An 18,884-nucleotide genomic window follows, 5' to 3' on the forward strand; every position below is an offset into this window, starting at 1 on the left:
GGATTGGCGTCAAGTTGTATTTTACAATTTTAAAATGTGCAGAAACTCGCAAGTTACTTATTGTTTAAAATTACAGAGCTATTAATATGAAAAGAACACATCGGTCGTTTCTGGTTCCTATGCAGTCATTTTACAATGCACATCCTATTTCACTTCACAAAATAAAAGCCTAGAGCGAATGCATATATTTGTGGGGACTGTGTTGTATTTTACAGTTTTAAAAATGTGCATAATTTCACAAGTTACTTCATGTTAAAAATTAGGCAGCTCCTAATATGAAAAGAGAAATGCATTGAGCTTTCACAATTGTCTTACAAATGCAATTATACCATGTTGTAGTGAGAGAAAAATGACAAAAACAAATCAGTCACGCTTTGGTTTGGTTTTACAGTATAGCACATATTTTATTAGTATTTTTTTAAACTTTCTTTCTTGAATTGTTATGAAATTACTCTATCAATGAATTTTTTAATTTTTTTAATTGAATTATTATGAAATTGCTCTATCAATGACTAAAAAAAAATAAAACCATATTGAAATTGGGGGGGGGGGTACATTTTATTGTAAATGTAGGTATAAATTGAGATATAAAATGTGCAATTAATGTGTGATTAATAGTCAGTTAATTATTGAAGTAATGCGATAAATTATGATTACAAATTTTAATCCACTGACACCTCTAGTTCAGATAGATTGTTTTGGACGGACATCAATAAGCAACGTAGTTTTGTGCAAGGTAAAAATAAGTATGTTGTTGTTGTTATGCAATACAATAGCACCCTCCAATGGTTGAAAGTTCAAACCGTCACTAACTGACGTTTGCATTTACAGGTAGAAGGGGAGGATTTATTAACATGATTATTAATTAATCACATTAATAAATTATGTGGTTGTAAATGAAGTAGTAGTTGGAGTAATAAATTTACTTTTCATAGGGTGTGTGGAAAATGAAGTTTGGCACTTCGACAGGATCTTTAGTCATACTGTAATACGAATTTGCATTATGTTCATATTATAATGTTATGTTGATAAAAGTACTGTAATTACATGAATACAGTATCTGCATGTGCGTGCAAGTTCATTCAAGTTAAACAGTGCTGAATTATTATTTTTTTTATACATTTTATACATTCTTAATAAACGGCACATTATGTGCAAAAATCTCCCCTGTGCTTAATATGTACTTAAATATATTTGAACATCGATAGAGACTCCGATTGAAATTAATTTTCATGAAAACAAATTTGGCATCATCTTTGGATGAAGTATCCTTGCCCCCCCCCGGCCCCCCTATTTATAAAAGTCTGGCTCCGCCACTGCTTGCATCTTTCAAATGTCCATAGCAACCAGTGCCTTAGGAAAAAGATATTGACCCCAAAGTTTCAGGATCTGTTAAAAGGTCTTTGGCAAGTCAAATCCAATCATAGGTAAGGACTAGTGGTGGGCATTACAGTTCTTTTAGGTGAACTAAATCACTAGAATCAGGTCATTGAAAAGAACCGTTCAAAAGATTTGTTCACCGAATTGCAACACTCATTCACTGAATCGTTTTTTCCTGAACCGGAAACACGTTCGCCCACTGACTCGTTCACTCACTGATCCGTTCCTGAACCGGAAATCAACACACTCATTCACTGAATCGTTCCTGAACCGGAAATGGCAACATGTTCACTCACTGACTTGTTCACTCACTGATCCGTTCACGTCTTCGCGAACAGGAAGCTTCCTCAGTGACTCGTTCCTGAACACCAATAGTGAGGCTGCATGTGGAGTAAAATCCCGCCCACGTCTGACGCTAGTTTCTGATTGGTCGTTCGCGAAGACTGACGGCATGAGCGCGGCTGCTCTCAAATGAACTGAGAAAAGAACGAATCAAGAAGTGACCCGTTCACTCACTTTCACTGAAAAGATTCGTTCTAAAGAACGAATCAGTCGTGACCAACACAACAGTTGTAAGGACATCACTCGAGATTTGAAACCTTTTAAAGTTTCGGAAGTTTCACCCCTCGAAAATGAAATCAGTCTCAACTTTGAAGATCACATTGAGCTTTCAATTAATCTTCTGAGGCATCATCAGCCAAAGTTTGGTTGTTTTATTGTTACCTCTGTGATATTTTCTCTTTTAAATTAGGTCATTTTACCGGAGTGGTAATCTGATTTAATAATTTTGTGTCAATTAAAAGATTATTTGCTATTTTGTATGGCCTGTGACAAGGAAGTGTATTGATGTAATAAATGCTATGACTCTAATGTATTTGGCCACACAAAGAAAATAAAAATGTTCAACACCGTGAACCCCGACAATCCTCCCTCCCCAATCCCCCACCCAACGCATTACGTAAATAACAGAGTATAACACAGTATTTACAAGTCATTCCAAACATACGATGCATGGATTTTGGGATGGGGAGACTCGCTTTGGAAGAAACCATCGCAATCACTTTCCGTCTTCAAGTTTCATATTTCATAGCTCATATTTGATTTTAATATCATCCCTCTTAAAAGAGCATGAAGTGAAAATTTGTGGTGATGCGACTCAGACATTTGTCGATGAAGTGGGCGTATACGGCATCACGTGAAATTGACGACATCGATGTGTGATCAAAACTTTACACTATTTATAATAGATTACATTAGCCTACATTATTACATACAAGACATTTCATAACCAACATTTCTACATATTCACCACCAGTCTCAACATTTTTTGAGTAATTTAGATAACCCCAACTTCAACATATTCAGCTCTTTACAGCTCATTGTATATCATTGTCATTTAAAGTCATTATACAATTGTTTATTCAGCCTCTCAGCCTTCACATGCAATTTCTGGAGAAATGCATGTGGAGGCTGTGAGGTATTCTCTAGTTTTAATTTACTTCAATTATGATTAACATTTCTGTTGGTTCCTTATTACTTTCATCAGTTTTTGGCTTTTGCATTAATCGTCATTGTTTTCTTTGTCTTTTCCATGTGGTGGTTTCCTTGTGGTGATCCAGGTGAGTGCTATGTATTTGCTTCTTATCACGGAAACACTATTCTGACTATTTGTCAGTTGTCACTCCTCTAGCATCATCTGCATTATTGTCAGACACCCGAAACAGTCCCACATGGGACTCATATTGGATCTGCAATCCTGATTCAAGTATATGACAAGATATCTGAGAACAAATTATTTTTTTTTGACTGCCATTTTCCTGCCAAGAACATTAATTAACGTTAACGGAAATTCAAACGAGTACTGCAAATAATGTTAATCAATTAATTTAATTTATTATTATTATTATTATTATTATTATTATTTTTACTCATTGGTCACCACAGTGTCTTGTGTAGCTCTGGTTTCATGAATGAGTTGAAAATAAATAAATAAAACACCCAACTAAATATTAGGGATGTAACGATAAGGGCAATATCGTGATATCGTGATAGTGCCACAATATCGTCGGCGTCATGTTCACAATATTTAAAAGGAACACATCTGTTAAAAAAGTCAGGTTGATTTCCCTTTGTGCAGTTCTAGCACCCTCTGGTGGTAAGGTTTTTAGTGCAATTTAATTTTCATTAGGGATGTTTTGGCCCTTAAATTCTATATTTAAAATCTACGCTAATTGTCAGATGAAGGGGAACGTAATAGGTGGTTTATATGCATTTCTGTTATGTACAAAATCACAATATTGTGTTTTTTTTTTATATGAGCTCTTTTTTTTTAACTATATTTTTTTAAACCTTTACCTTTTTAAATATCGCCAACCTACCCACAATATCGTGATAATTCAAATATCGTATCGTGATGTTTGAATATCGTTACATCCCTACTAACTATGGCCAGCAGATGGCAGCATAGTATCTCTTTTAGATTGGGTCCCGTGAATCAAATTACATGAAAACATGGCAGATCTTAGGAAATCTGCTTTCAAATATGTCGCAAATGATCAAAGCGTTTGTCACATTAAATCTAATTCACAGAGCGTCACTAAACCAAAAATATTAGTGCCAAAATCACTGTTATGCGGCAAATGTATCATTTCACAAAAAGCTTGTTTTTCTTTTTTCTATTGGCGTCACTCAAATTACCTATTTTCAAATGTTGATTACTAAAGAACGGAATAAAGCCCAATTCACACTGGCTGCGGAACGGACGCCGTGTGTTCTCCGTACGGACGCCGCAAGGACTGCAATTCACACCGTGTGCGTTGCGTGTCCGGAAATCTGATCCCGCCAGACCACGAGATCACGTAGGGTTCACGCTGGAGAGTTGAGTTCACCCAAGAACAACCGTGTATATAGTCTTATTTGTAAACAATAGCCACGCTTGCCTGTTGTCACATCGATATGCTTTTTGGACATTATTTCTGGGACTTCTACCATTGCTCTTCTCCATGGGTAAGTACGTTTTGTGTTGAAATAGTGTCATTTTGTCGTGTGTAATTTATTCTGAGCTTCATGAAAGTCCGCATGCGGCGTCCGGAAGAAATAGAATTCTTGCGGAAACCTTCCGCATCGCCGCAGTCATTCCACACCGCAGACGCACCGCATCGTGAATTGACACATAGACTTGAATGCGTTCTATCCTTGCGGCGTCCGTACGGCTGCTGTACAGAGAACCGCAGCCACAGTGAATTGGGCTTTAGACAGAATCATACTTTTTTTTTTCTAATGAGAGAATGGAATCCAATCCTTCATATGGAATCCACCATTTTTACGTAGTCAGAGCACGCAATATTCTGTTTGCCTTGAGTGAAAATGCTCAAAATCGGCTGTCACTCTTGGGGTTGTCATTTTCGATAACGTTGGCAGTAAAAGAGCTCGTAACCCCTTGTAATTGCCCTTGCCTGGACTACACCACTACTCCCCATGTGCTTATTTTGGGTTGATTGCTCGGAGCACTACTCAAATTGTGTTTCTCAATGTGTCTGTGTGTATGTTGGTAGGATGGTCGTCAAGGCGGCAGATAGTAGAAGATTACATGAAAGAATGGACCCCTTCAGAGTTTGTAAACAATGTGACACAATTTAAAGGGCGGGGCTTAGCTGGAGGCAAAAACACCTCAGTGGCGTGTGGTTCAGCATTACATCACCAGTCAGCATATTTTCACAGAAAGTTCACATCGGAAAGGACGTGGAAAACGGCCATTTGAGTTCATATGTGAGTAAACAGACTCCCCAGGACTGTGAATGTTACTTTAAAAAGTTAACTCTGACTGATGGGTCAATGTTTACTGACCCCTACGCACTCACACACTGGGTAGACGATTTAACAGGACTACCCACCGTGCAATGGCCGGACATTTAAATCTACCTTATAGAAAAACTGAGCATATATACTAAAGATAAACCGAAGGCCTATAAATCATTACATGTCTACAACTACGTCTTGAATGGACATGTTAAAAATTTAGAATCTAACAACTTGAGCGAGGACTTTTGTGTTGTGCGGTCGCAAGTGCTGCCAAGTCAAAGACAGGGACAGAAGACGAGGATATACGAGGCATGTACCTCTCCTACAAAAATTTTATAAGAAGTGATCTGAACCATTGTGGGGGCTTTCACCTCGACAAAACATACAGCTAACGTTTGGTTAGCTAGCGGTTAGCATTCGCGCATGTAGCATGTAAACACGGACTTTTTGTAAGTCCTTGCATGTAAAAAGAATCCCACAAATAATGACTAACTTAAGTAATTTCAATCACAAATAATTCGAGCCCATATCATTGTCCAGGCTGAATCTGATAGTTAAATCTTACCTGATATGAAGTGTGCGATGCAAACACGAGCATTGTTGATGACAGCCTCAGTCCAGTCCTTTCGCCTAATCGCGTTTAACCACAGCCGTCTGCGATTACTCTGACTGGCAGAGGCTGTGATGCGATAGAATTTCAAGTTTTTGTTTGTCCACGGTTCTGGCAACCAAAAACACAACAAGACCACATTTTCTACAGACAACTAGCGTTGTTTACTTCTAGCTGCACTTCGTTGCCTCCAGCGGTTGTTTTTGCCTCCAGTTACCACCGTGACGTCATCGTGACGAAGGCCATGAAAGGGTCTATAGAGTTGTTGGTTGAGTAGATATAAAGTCAACACAAATATGCTCACATCGAAGGTAGTCCCATGTTCATCCTCACCCAAATGTGTTTGTGCATTGGGTGTGAGGTCAGGAACTCATGTTTTGTGTTTGGAGGCAGCTCAGTTCCAGAAGAGCTTCTTGTGTAGAAATGAGTATGTAAACCTTCCTGTCGTGGGGGAAGAAGGACGGGCTAAGGGTGGCAAGTGTTCTGAAGATGTAACTACTACCTCACTGCCATTTTGTTTGCCTTGCAGATATTCTCATTTCATTCACAGAGATACCATGTGTCATGCATTGCCTTTTTTCCCCTCCACATTCATGTGCAAATCAATTATTTCCCAGAATTTGTCAAGTTATACTATTTTAGAAGCCTATATCACTGACCAGAGATAATATTATATTAGTAGAGCTTTGTACAGTTTAGATTAGTTGATCCCCGACCTCGGCTATCTACTGTAAAAATGCTCTACCAGATTGAGAAGACTGAACATCCATCTCAGCACATTCCTCAGTCTATGTATGTAAAACAAAAAGAAGGGTGAAGATGGTTTTGGGTAGGATGAGTTTGATCTGCACAATACACGCCAACAAAATGGGAATACAAAGAGGGAACTTCAAGAGAGAAAGGGAATTTCTAGCAACTATAGCATAGCAACAAATTAGTTTTTTTTTTTTTTGCCCCTCTCAACTGAAAATCTTAATGCGATCATATGGCAAATTTAAACATGTCTTTATTAAAAAATAAATCAATCAATCAATCAATAAAATAAATAAATAAATAAATAAAAAGTGCCACACAGCAGCGGCTCCCCATAGAGCAGGGCGGCATGGGAGAACATTGTTGCTCGGGTCAATGCATAAATTTAAATGTAGTCCTTTGCAATCCTAATAATATTACAGGGGAAACCTGTTGAATGATAGCTCATTAATTCATTTCATTTAGGTGCAATCCTGCCATGGAGAAGCACACTTGACTGAAGATGAAATAAAAACATTATTCAAATGGATAAAAGAAAAAAACGGAGCGCAATACTGTGATGTGAGCGCATATGACTACATCTGGTAATGTTGCAAATGACGGATTAAGTTGTGTATGTAGATGATTGACTGTGATGTGAATTGGTACCGGTCAAAAAGATAACTGCAGAAATGCCAGCATATCTATGCGCGGTCTGATAACATTCTCGCGACGAATATTTAATTCCCTGCGCAATAAAGCGGCATCTTCATCAATAAGCTCATTGTCAAAAGGACATGCCATGTTCGTGACAAAATTTGACTTTTCGCTATAAACTACAGGCGTTTTTACGTAGCGGACTGAATGAATGAGGAAATGCAATGTCGTGTATGACTAAAAGGAGGCGGGTACAGGGAAAAACTTGAGGTTCATTGTGAAAAACCTGCTACTGACCAGGTTAGGTTCATGGACCATGTTACTCCGGTAACTGACCGAGACCTTAAATTACTTCTTTTTATGAAACAGGCTAGAGTTACCTCTTTTCCTTTGGTTTCAGTTACCTCCCTTTCTGAAACAGAAGACGCAGAGTTTCCCACATTTCAGGGTTTCTTGACCCAGGGTTCTCACTGAACCTGCTTTCGGCTTCCCCGTTGCCATGGTGACTTGACGAATCGGGGCTCCATTGAGGCGGTCTTTTCAGTCTGGTGGTAACACCAGGTGCAACTACTCAGCGTTGATATAACTCACTGGAATCAGATGTACTGGAACCGAAAACGCAGAGTTTCCTACCTGAGGATATGTCACCTCATTGTTCAGGGTAAATCTCACAGTTTATTGAACCTGCTTTGTGTAATACACCCCTGTTTTCAAAATTGTGGGTGAACAGTTGAAAAAAACCGTAACATGAAATTTTGATACTGTCCATTTGTGTGAAGCGGATATATATATATATATATATATATATATATATATATATATATATATATATATATATATATATATATATATATATATATATATATATATATATATATGTGTAATTGTTGTAGACACATTCTTACTTGACTGAATGAAATTTGATTAAACAGAATCAAACCAGTGAGCTGATGACACTTTTGTTTATTAACATGTGATCACACATACTGATGATACAATCAGCAAAAGCTGAAACATTAAAATGTTAGCTCGTTAGTTAGTGTGAAAATGAAAAATGTGTAATTTGACGCACATTTAAATAACCCAGAATCACAGTCGAATAATTCTGCTGTTGGGTCGAAACATCATCAGTCACAATTCGGCAAATTCTGAAACATCATCAGTCACAATTCGGCAAATTTTGAAACATCATCAGTCACAATTCGGCAAATTTTGTATATTTTCAAAAATCTATAGTTTTGTTTGGGCCACATGCTTATGGTATTTTTTTTCCTTTTTTATGAATTATTGACCAATCTAAAATGTTGAAAAGGTTTTGCTCTCTCTGGTGATGCAATATTAGTCATGGTTGAAAAAACAAGCCATTTTTGGGGTCTCCTGAAAAGTGACGATTTTGGAGTTACGAGTTTTTAGCCTGACACCAAGTGATATATTGTATAAGAATTCTGTTAACACATAAAATAATGAAGTCAGCACCCCTCAACATCACATTTCTTAATGGAATCCTCACTATCTTTGTCTTGAACCATCCATTGCCATCAATTATTCACAGGGAGAAAGGAAAAGAATTTCAGTGTATAACACTGATCTAGAATACTCAACCAGCCTATTCAGTGTCAGTAATAAAATACCCTCCATTCAGACAACTCAATCAAAGACATGGCGACAGCGGAGATGCTTGTGAAAAATGTAAGTAGATAGAAGCTACCCAAAAGACAACAAAGGAGGAGTTAGAAAATACAGCAACAACATCTTAGTGTCTGTGTTAATCAGCAAAACATGCCAATAGCAGCTGGTATATCGCCGTAACCACCCGGTCCATGGAGGGCACCTGTCTAAGCAGAGCCTGAGTTTATGTGATGTGTCCACATAGCGTGTTCCTAATTAGGATTAGCACCCATTGCATTAAAGGTATTTCAGTCCATTTGGACTACACTGTCTAGACTTAAACTCTCACATTGTTTCTTTTCAACCCTTGCACAACAAATCAGAAAACGACCGACATTGTAGATATCTGAAGCAACCAAAATATCAAGTGATCATGGGGTGAGAAAGGTCAAACTGTTCTTTTGAACTTTCACTTCATCCTAAAAAGTTGAAATCTGCATTCAAAATCTTTTCCGTTGACTTGTACAATTCTTGCCAACGAGCTGGTGTAAAGCAAATAGCATGGAGTAATGTTCATTTGATGTTTTTGTAGGTGGGGGTGTTCCTCAGGTATTAGATCCATGAACTCGTAGCGCTGTATTGAATATTTTATTGACTGTCTTCTTGCCCCTTGCTGACCTGCCTGACATGCTAAGTTCCCGGCTCGCTGGAGATGCCACGTCGCTTTACATCAGGCCAGCCACCCGTGAGGCTCCCTTGCATTTCCTGTGAATAAACTCACACACAGTGGGGGAGAAAGAGAGGCCAGGGCACAGGGGCACTGGGTCTGAGATGAGGGGAAAAAAATAGAAGCGCGAACACACACACGCATGCACGCCCCCCCCACCACCCCCCACCACCCACACACACACACACACACCCCGTTTCTATGAAGACACTGACACAACCTTTGTTATCGTATAAACGCCCATACTTAGAACTCAGTGAATTTAATCTCCCTAAAAATCATAATTTAACTTCTGAGTGAATGACAGGTGAATGCTGAAAGCCAGTGTTTAAGTGCCGGTGCGTGCCGGTACTCTCTCTCTCTCTCTCTCTCTATATCTATCTATCTATCTATCTATCTATCTAGCTATATATATATATATATATATATATATATATATATATATATATATATATATATATATATATATATATATATATATATATATATATATTAGGGGTGTTAAAAAATCGATATGATATCGTGATATGACAGCGCGCAATTCTTGAATCGATTCAATAGGTGGCCGAATCGATTTTTAAACATCCATTTTTGATGGAAAAATACTCAACAAAACATCTTACTTAGGGTTAGGATTAGGTGCGTTTCCATTACCCTTGTGCGCAAAAATAAAAGCGATATTGTACTTTTTCGATAAAATATTATTTCAAATTGTCGGTGTTTCCATTGAAGAGTTTCGCTTCTGAGGCGCAATTCTCGGAATCTCCCGTCTCGCGAGACCTCGCTGTTCTGTAGGAGGCGCTCATGATGTTGACAGTAGACGTACACCCGGTGTAGTTATATAATTTAAAAACACTCAACCCTCATCGGGCGGCTTCAGCCATTTAGCGTTGGTGTGTTGTGTGCGCCTCGGCCGTCGGCAAACAGTTCCGACACGAAAGCGAGTGGCCCCGTACTTCCTACTTCCTGTCATACTAAAATGTCGTTGTTCCCATGGAGAGGCTGGGTAAAAGGCAGGTTACAAATTGTTAAATGTTTCTGATGTTTTCTGGCGTCCTCCCTGCTAAATTAACCAGACATGGCAGAACAGGATTTCAAGCTCTCCTCTCCTTCAACTTCTCGAAGGAGGCTCGCTCGATTACACCTCTCTCTCTCTTGCGCTCATGAAGTGCAGTAAGGCGACACAAAACACTTCAGTGTGTAAAACTAAAAAACAATGCCAAATTCATAATTCTCAAAACAAATATTAGTCAATTGCAAGTAAATAAAAAAAAAATACACATTAGCAAACAACGTGTTACATTCCTTTCCGTACCGGGCGGGTGTCACATGATTACTAACTAATGCGCAAAAAGTGTTTCCATTACCCTTTTGCGAAATACTTCTTTTTCGATACGTCTCAAAAACCACCTCATGAGAGCGCAAAAACTTTTTTGTGATTTTTGAGTTTTTTCGCAAATCCAGTGTTTCCATTACCAGCTTACTTTTGCGAAACATGCCTTTTGCGCAAAACTGAGGGAATGGAAACGCACCTATTCACACCTTAAGCATGGAAGAATGTTATATTATTGGAACATTAAGCCGTAGTATTTTATTTCAATGCTGATCAAACATGAGAGAGATTACAACCTGTTTGTTAAATACAGTTATAAGACTGAAGTTTTAGATCAATAAATAATACATTTTCATTAAGGGTGTAAATCTCTCCAATCAAGACGATTCGATACGCATCTCGATACATGGGGTGCGATCAAATACAAGGATGATTCGATTTTAAAATGAAACGATTCGGTTCGGTTCGATTCAGAAGGATTACGATTCGATTCGGTTCGATTCGGTGTAGCGGCGCAATGATTATTTGAAAACTCAACAATTAGTTAATTGTCAAATTAATTGACAATTTTTTGTTACTCCATTAAAGGTTTGAATATCTTGTTTCATTTAAAACAGGGGTGTCAAACTAATGTTAGCTCAGGGGCCGCATGAAGGAAAATATACTACCAAGTGGGCCGCATCGGTAAAATAACGGTATATAACTTAAAAACGTTATACGTTAACGTCAATTATATGCAGATTTTCGCTATTTGTGTACCAGTCCTAAATTACAGAGCTCAACTGTAATCATATTGTTCCAAAAAAATAATACAATTGCAAATGGAACGCGGCAACACTCCTAGACGTGTTAAATCTACCTGTATTGCATATATATTGTTCCCAGAATGCATTGCGTGGCGCAGTTAATGACGTTATAAGGACGCTAATCCTTATCATATCTATTTGTGTTACCAGTAATTGAATTTGTGTCGTATTTAACACGTTTTTCGGTCTATGATTAAAATAATAATAAACAAACCATAACTTTAAGTTGTGTGTAAAATAATGACATCCAGGACAACAAGTTGCATTGCTCATCTGAGGACTGCTTGTGAAGTTACAAATTTTCTGTATGTTGATTGTGGCTGACTGATTAATTAGACATTACAATTTTTTTTTTTTTACTTTTTTTTTTTTTTTTTTATAAAATCGTCGCGTGGGCCGGATTAAACCACTTTGCGGGCCTGATCCGGCCCGCGGGCCTTATGTTTGACACCCCTGATTTAAAATGATCAAAATCTTAACTTTCACAATTTACATGCATCTGCCTAATAAATTACTCCACTCGTAAGTTGTAACTATTAATTAATATCTTTTTCAAAGTGCCACCTGACCACATGTAAACTAATTAACTTAAAACAATTACAGTTAGATAGATAGATAGATAGATAGATAGATAGATAGATAGATAGATAGATAGATAGATAGATAGATAGATAGATAGATAGATAGATACAGGACTGTCTCAGAAAATTATAATATTGTGATAAAGTCCTTTATTTTCTGCAATGCAATTAAATAAGCAAAAATGCCATACATTCTGGCTTCATTACAAATCAACTGAAATATTGCAAGCCTTTTATTGTTTTAATGTTGTTGATTATGACATTTTTTGTTCTTGGTCTGAGGAAATATTCTAATAATTTTTTTTTTGAGATAGGATATTTGAGTTTTCTTAAGCTGTAAGCCATAATCAGCAGATAGATAGATAGATAGATAGTTAGTTAGTTAGTTAGTTAGTTTATTAATCCACACAAGCACCAAATCTGCATTTAGAGCTTCTCCCACACTTATTAGGACAAACAAGAAAATACCCGGGAGCCCGGAGTGTATCGCCGTCGAACCGGCTTTCCCGCAGTGTAGAGGCGGCTTCCTGGGAGCGGCTTTCCCGCAGCTTTCCCCGGAGGCGGAGGCATCGCGAATGTCTGTCGAATATCGAATATCCAACCTAAAACAAACTTCACCGCAGTCTTCAGCATGAGCCCATGTTGTTTTTTACGTCCGTGCTGTATCAGCATGCGAATCCACCTCTGACCGTGTATGGCGTTAGATTTGTGCCACAATTCCGTGCGTAACAAAATGTGTTTCGTACGTACAAAATGTGTTTCGTACGTACCAAAAATGTGTTTCGTACGTACAAAATGTGTTTCGTACGTACCAAAAATGTGTTTCGTACGTACAAAATGTGTTTCGTGCGTACAAAACAGTCCTCGCGCATGCTTGCTACGTCTCTCCTCAACACGTACGAAACTTTGATTTACGCATGCGATGCAAGGGTCGAGGCGTAATATTTGTGCCACAATTCTTAACCAATCAGGAGTCGGACAGGAGAGCAAATCCTGATTGGCTGTTTAATATCCAATCAGGCAGAACTTTGACAACGTGTACAACGTGTCGTCACGCCGCGTTGCATCATGGGCGCTTCTTCGATTTTTATTTATTTTTTTGTTTTGTTTACTAGCACTCGGTGCTTTCCTGTTTGTATTTTATCTGCATTTCTGCTGACTTTTATTTACTTAACAAAAGTTTTGTTATATTACTGGGTGAAGCAGCTCCCAACTGCTTTCCTGCTTAGCGGAAGACAAGTTTTAGCCCTCATGGGACCGTTGGATGACCGTTGGGGGGGGACGCTAACTTCCGAATCGAAGACTACTTTCAACATTTTCATTCCGGTAAGTAGCATAAAAGTAGCATCTTTCAACTTGGCCACTATCACACACAGGCTTCCAAGACAATCAAAATTGTATGTGATAGTTACATACACGACATTGGCAATGGATGTGCATAGTTATGATGAAGAAAAAAAATCGCCACCCCCTTTCTTTATTTTCCTGTGCATTTTTAGTGCCTAGTGCCACCAAATGTATATCGTGTAACTAACAGACAGAAAAAAACATGGAATGTCCAAAAGCACTGTTAACACAATGCCATAGTTACTGATTTTTAAGTACGTTAGTGATATTGATTAGAAAATCGTGGAAAATTACGAGATATCAGCTCTTGAATTCAATTCACGAGTTAATTTTGTTGTCATTACCTGTATACTTGTGCACATAAATGCCCTCTCAAACAAATCACTAAAGCAGCCTTTTACCACCTAAAAGACTTCGACAGAAGGGTTGCATGCTCCATACCAGAAGAACCTGACTCATGCTTTTATTTCCAGTAGACTTGATTATTGCAAAGGTCTTCTGACTGTTCTCCCTCAAAAGAGCATCACATTATAGCTGCAGAGGTTATGAAGTGGTTACCCTTAGTTGTACTAGACATTTAACATGAACAAGAAACTGTAGAAACATGGATGGTCACATTGTTTTCCCATAACTACATGAAGATGGATGGATATGATTGTTTCACGTTTTACAATTAATAACCTTGAGCTTTTGTTTGTTTCCAATTTACCAGGTAAACCAATCCAGATTGCGCATCGTTTCTATATCCGGGTCACAGTCATCAATAAGATGTCTAAGGATAGAGAGTACAGCTGAGATGGATGGGACAGCGATGGATGGCTCCACAATAGCAGTCTACCATGCCTACTGTGTGTAAAACTTGAAATAAAAACTGCAAAGATGCAGTGTAACTGAGGACGATTCATTTGATTTAAAAACAAAATGTACAGTTTGCTGTTTGTTGATCGATAATGCATCATTAAGTGTCAATTACAAATACAATGTGTAATATATTTTCATCTGTGGAACCTCTTGGGTCTTGCATTCTCAATACATCATCATGAGTACAGTACTCTGAGGTCTTCTTGGTCAATGATGGGCAAATGTGCAGTGTGTGCACTTCCGCACTTTAATCTTGAAACCATAAATGTGTCATGTACTGCATTGGCACTGTACCTGCAATAGTATTTTGGTTATTGTTTACAGGTTGTTCCGAATACAGTGTGTGTGACACTTTTTATTTTTCTAATTGTCAATGATACTGTTTGCAAGACACATTTAAATAAGTTCAGTAAATGTGTCGACAACTTACAGGAGAAAAAATATTTTAAAAATGTTTGATTTGGTATGCTGCAAAACAGGCCATTACAACTATTCGAACTTCAAATTATGATAGTCCAATGTTAATGTTGTCATTCTTCAGAAGCTCTTGATTTCTCTGCTGTCAAGCTCAAGCTTCACGTTCTGACTCTTCCTCTTCCTCCGACATTTTAATTACTAAGTCAAATTGGTCTCATCAGCTGGCTCAAAAACGTCAGGAATTAGGGCTGCACAAAATTGGAAAATCATGCAATACGCGATTTTGCTGAATATAGCAATAGATATTGCAATATTTAATATGGATCTAAAGAAATGACTGATGATGATTTTATTATCTAATGAACAAATTATATTTCTCATGCAGTAAAATGTATTCAGAGTTATTTAATTGTAATGACTTCAATAATGTTCAACTAGTGGATGGTGGTGCACATTTTAGCAAGTGGCTGACTGGTCAAATTCAGATAAAAGCATAAAATTCCATATGAAACTTATTGCATGTCTGTTATATGCATATTGCATGGGCCAATAGCGCGATATCAATATTTTTTCCACTCCACTTCTTCATCTTCTGCTTCTCGTGGTGTTTTTGACACTTCTGTTGTGGTGTCATCAGGTGCATTCTGTGTCCTTTGTCATCTTTGTTGCCTGGTAATAAAAACAAAACCCAAGGTTAGCGCTCAGATTTTTAATTGTCTATCTGTTGTTATGGAAAAATGACAAGATCAACCATGTTTCTCACATTAGTAAAACAATTATTTTGGGCAAACATGTTTATTTCAACAGCTGCTAGTCATGGTGTATGGTTGTCTTGTAACCAAAATGAATTAAATTCTTACGTCAATAACTATGGCATTGGACTGCCAAACACAGTGCTCTTAGGTATTCAATGTTTTCTATTATTCACGATATACCTTTAGTGGTACCAGGCACTAATTACTAAAGAAAAATGGATGGTGTAACATTTTCTTTTCTACTTCTTATACGCCACTCATGATGGCATGCATTGTTTAAGATTGTAATGATAGTAGCACGATCAAAAGAGGACAAAACTATAGGATTTACTGACTTAAATACAGTACAGTATTTTGTAACTTACCATAATGAAAACGTAAGTAGCAGGTTAGCCTCTTCTCTTTTTTTTTCTTCTATTTTATGCCGTCATCTAACATGACCATGAGCGCTAAAACTTGTTTTCCCTCCTTCTTCCGCTAAGCAGGAAAGCAGTTAGGAGCTGATTCATCCCGTAACATAACAAAACTTCTATTAAGTAAATAAAAGTCAGCAGAAATACAGACAAAAATTCTAACAGGAAAGGACCGAGTGCTTGTTAAAAAAAAAAAAAAAAAATCGAAGAAGCGCCCATGATGCAACGCGGCGTGACGACACGTTGTCAAAGTTCTGCCTGATTGGATATTAAACAGCCAATCAGGATTTGCTCTCCTGTCCGACTCCTGATTGGTTAAGAATTGTGGCACAAATATTACACCTCGACCCTTGCATCGCAAGCGTAAATCAAAGTTTCGTATGTGTTGAGGAGAGACGTAGCAAGCGTGCGCGAGGACTGTTTTGTACGCACGAAACACATTTTGTACGTACGAAACACATTTTTGGTACGTACGAAACACATTTTGTACGTACGAAACACATTTTTGGTACGTACGAAACACATTTTGTACGTACGAAACACATTTTGTTACGCACGGAATTGTGGCACAAATCTAACGCCATGCTCCTTTTTTTAAGCTTTGAGCCAGGACAGCATGGTAGCATTTTCATTTCGTTCTCTTAACTCAAGAGTTACACGCTAGCATCGGTTAGCATGTTTACAGCGAGGGAATTGAAAAACGCACCCTTCCGTCGTCAGCACAGATATATATACTAATGGGGTATTAGTGTGCTTGCTGATTTAATGAGCACACGGACATCCATGTTATATGGAAGTCGACGGATGAGTGGCGCTCGCCAACAGCTTTTGGGGACGCTAATGTTTTTATCTTGTCCCAACTCCTGAAAGCCCTCATTCTCCACAACGCAGTATGGCATAAGTGTTTAACAATAAATCGGGTTATTATGGTCGTTATTATTACCTTCAATCTGGTCGAGTTGTGGCCGATTTAATTGGAAGAAGTCCTGTTGTCTGTTCGTTGTTCCATGCCAGTTTGTCTGTACATCTGACGTACTCGCAGTTGACAGTCTCTGTACATGACGTTGTTCATATAAAATTAACATTGCTTCCATACTTTGGACATTAAACTTGCCGGAGCACGTTGTGTGTTGCCAAAACCGAAAGCAAAAGTGCCACCTTACTTCAAATAACTGCGATAAGTCTCGCGTGACTTTTTTTCCCACCCACACACAAACACCTTTCCCGGGCGAAGTCTCGCGTGACTTAGAGTCGAGGAAATGCAGTTTAAACAGCTCGCTTGTGAATAATATTCTCATTCATCCAGGATGACATTTTATTCTTAAGGCACTGAATCAGTAGCAACTGGACTGTTTTGGTGGTTTTATAAGACAGCCTGATTTCATATATTAGCAACACAAAACCGATTTTTGACGTCTTGATCGGGCCATCGACCGGCACAAGCTATTTTTAGACCAATACAGTAGTCCGCTTGCCGGCGCACTCGCATCGTTAAACTCAAAATCGGATTTCCGGTTCGAATCGGTTTTTGTTACACCCCGAATTCTCATACAAATCTTACAGTGTACATGTACAAGTTTACTGATTAGCATTTTCTCAATTTGAGGAAAAAAAATCGCAACAATCAACTTCTAAATTTGTATCGGGATTAATCAATATTGAATCAAATCGTGACCTATGATTCATGATACGAATCGAATCGTCAGGTACTAGGCAATTCACACCCCGTGGCTAATATATATATATATATATATATATATATATATATATATATATATATATATATATATATATATATGAATATATGAATATATATGAATATAAATATTATAAAAATAATCCCACCCCCACAGAAAAACACTTATAAGTGGGTGTTTTACGCCAGGATCCCTGTATGGGATAATGAGAGTGTCACGCCGCCACCGGCGTGGCGGTTCAGGCTTTTATTTTAGTGGTCATGTTTCCTGTTTTATTTTGAAATTCTAACTCTCCTCTCACCCCAGGCCACTTGCCCTTCCTGCCGCTCAATAATTACCGGTCCCCGCCCATGATTATCACCACCTGCCACCAATCAACTACAGCAATAAAAGCCATCAGCCTTCTCCCCTCCGTTGCCGAAGTGTCACGTCAGTGCATGGAAGCGTTCCACAGCCCTCGAGTCCTTGATCCTGTTACCTTGCCTTTTTGCCTTGTTTTTGTGCCTTTTCCTCCCCAGCGGAGCGTCCTTAGTTACGCCTTGAGCCTATTTTCCTCCCTAGCGGAGCGCCTTTAGTTGTCCCCTGTACCTTGTGCCTGTTTTTTCCTCCCCAGTGGAGCGTTTTTAGTTCTCCACTTTTTGACTCCCCTTTCTCCTCTCAGTTTGAGAGGAGACAGCTGCTGACAACCAATAAATCTGTTGCCTTGGTGGCCTACCTAAATCCTGCGTCTGAGTCCTACCTCTCCTCGTCATGTCATTACACTTCGGCCAGCATGGACCCAGCAGGAAAGGTCGAGGCTACGCTGCAGAGCCAGGAGGTCCGGCTGGATAATCAAGAAAGAGTTCAGCAAGCCATGGTGTCGCAGCTGGGGGAACTGTCAAGCCAGGTCTACGAGCTGGTGAGCTACATGCGGTGCCGGGCTCCAGCCACCCCCGGACAGCTACCTCAGCCCGAACTCTCCGTCCCGACCACGTCATTCACCGGAGTAGGATTGAGACTGGCCTCCCCAGAACGATACTCCGGTGAACCCGGACGATGTCAGACTTTCCTCACGGAGTGTGACATTCATTTTGAACACTCACCACAGGCATTCTCCACAGCCCGGTCCCGGGTGGCCTTCATGGTATCTCACCTGACTGGACGGTCCAAAACCTGGGCA

General features: G+C 38.8%; 1 protein-coding gene across 7 annotated transcripts in view; it reads left to right on the plus strand.

Moving 5' to 3' along the window:
- Positions 1-18,884, plus strand: part of bcas3 (BCAS3 microtubule associated cell migration factor) — a 1,025,650-nt gene that overhangs the window by 627,514 nt on the left and 379,252 nt on the right. Inside the window, exon 23 of one of the 7 annotated variants that reach the window (XM_077541213.1) lies at positions 14,295-15,655. The exons of the other annotated variants lie outside the window; for them this stretch is intronic. Coding sequence (XP_077397339.1) covers positions 14,295-14,377 — 83 coding nt within the window. The 3' untranslated portion in view covers positions 14,378-15,655. Of the gene's footprint in view, positions 1-14,294; positions 15,656-18,884 lie in introns of those variants that run through there. 7 annotated transcript variants of the gene reach the window in all.

The sequence above is a fragment of the Festucalex cinctus genome, chromosome 13 (assembly GCF_051991245.1).
Source record: "Festucalex cinctus isolate MCC-2025b chromosome 13, RoL_Fcin_1.0, whole genome shotgun sequence".
Classification (NCBI taxonomy): Eukaryota; Metazoa; Chordata; class Actinopteri; order Syngnathiformes; family Syngnathidae; genus Festucalex; species Festucalex cinctus.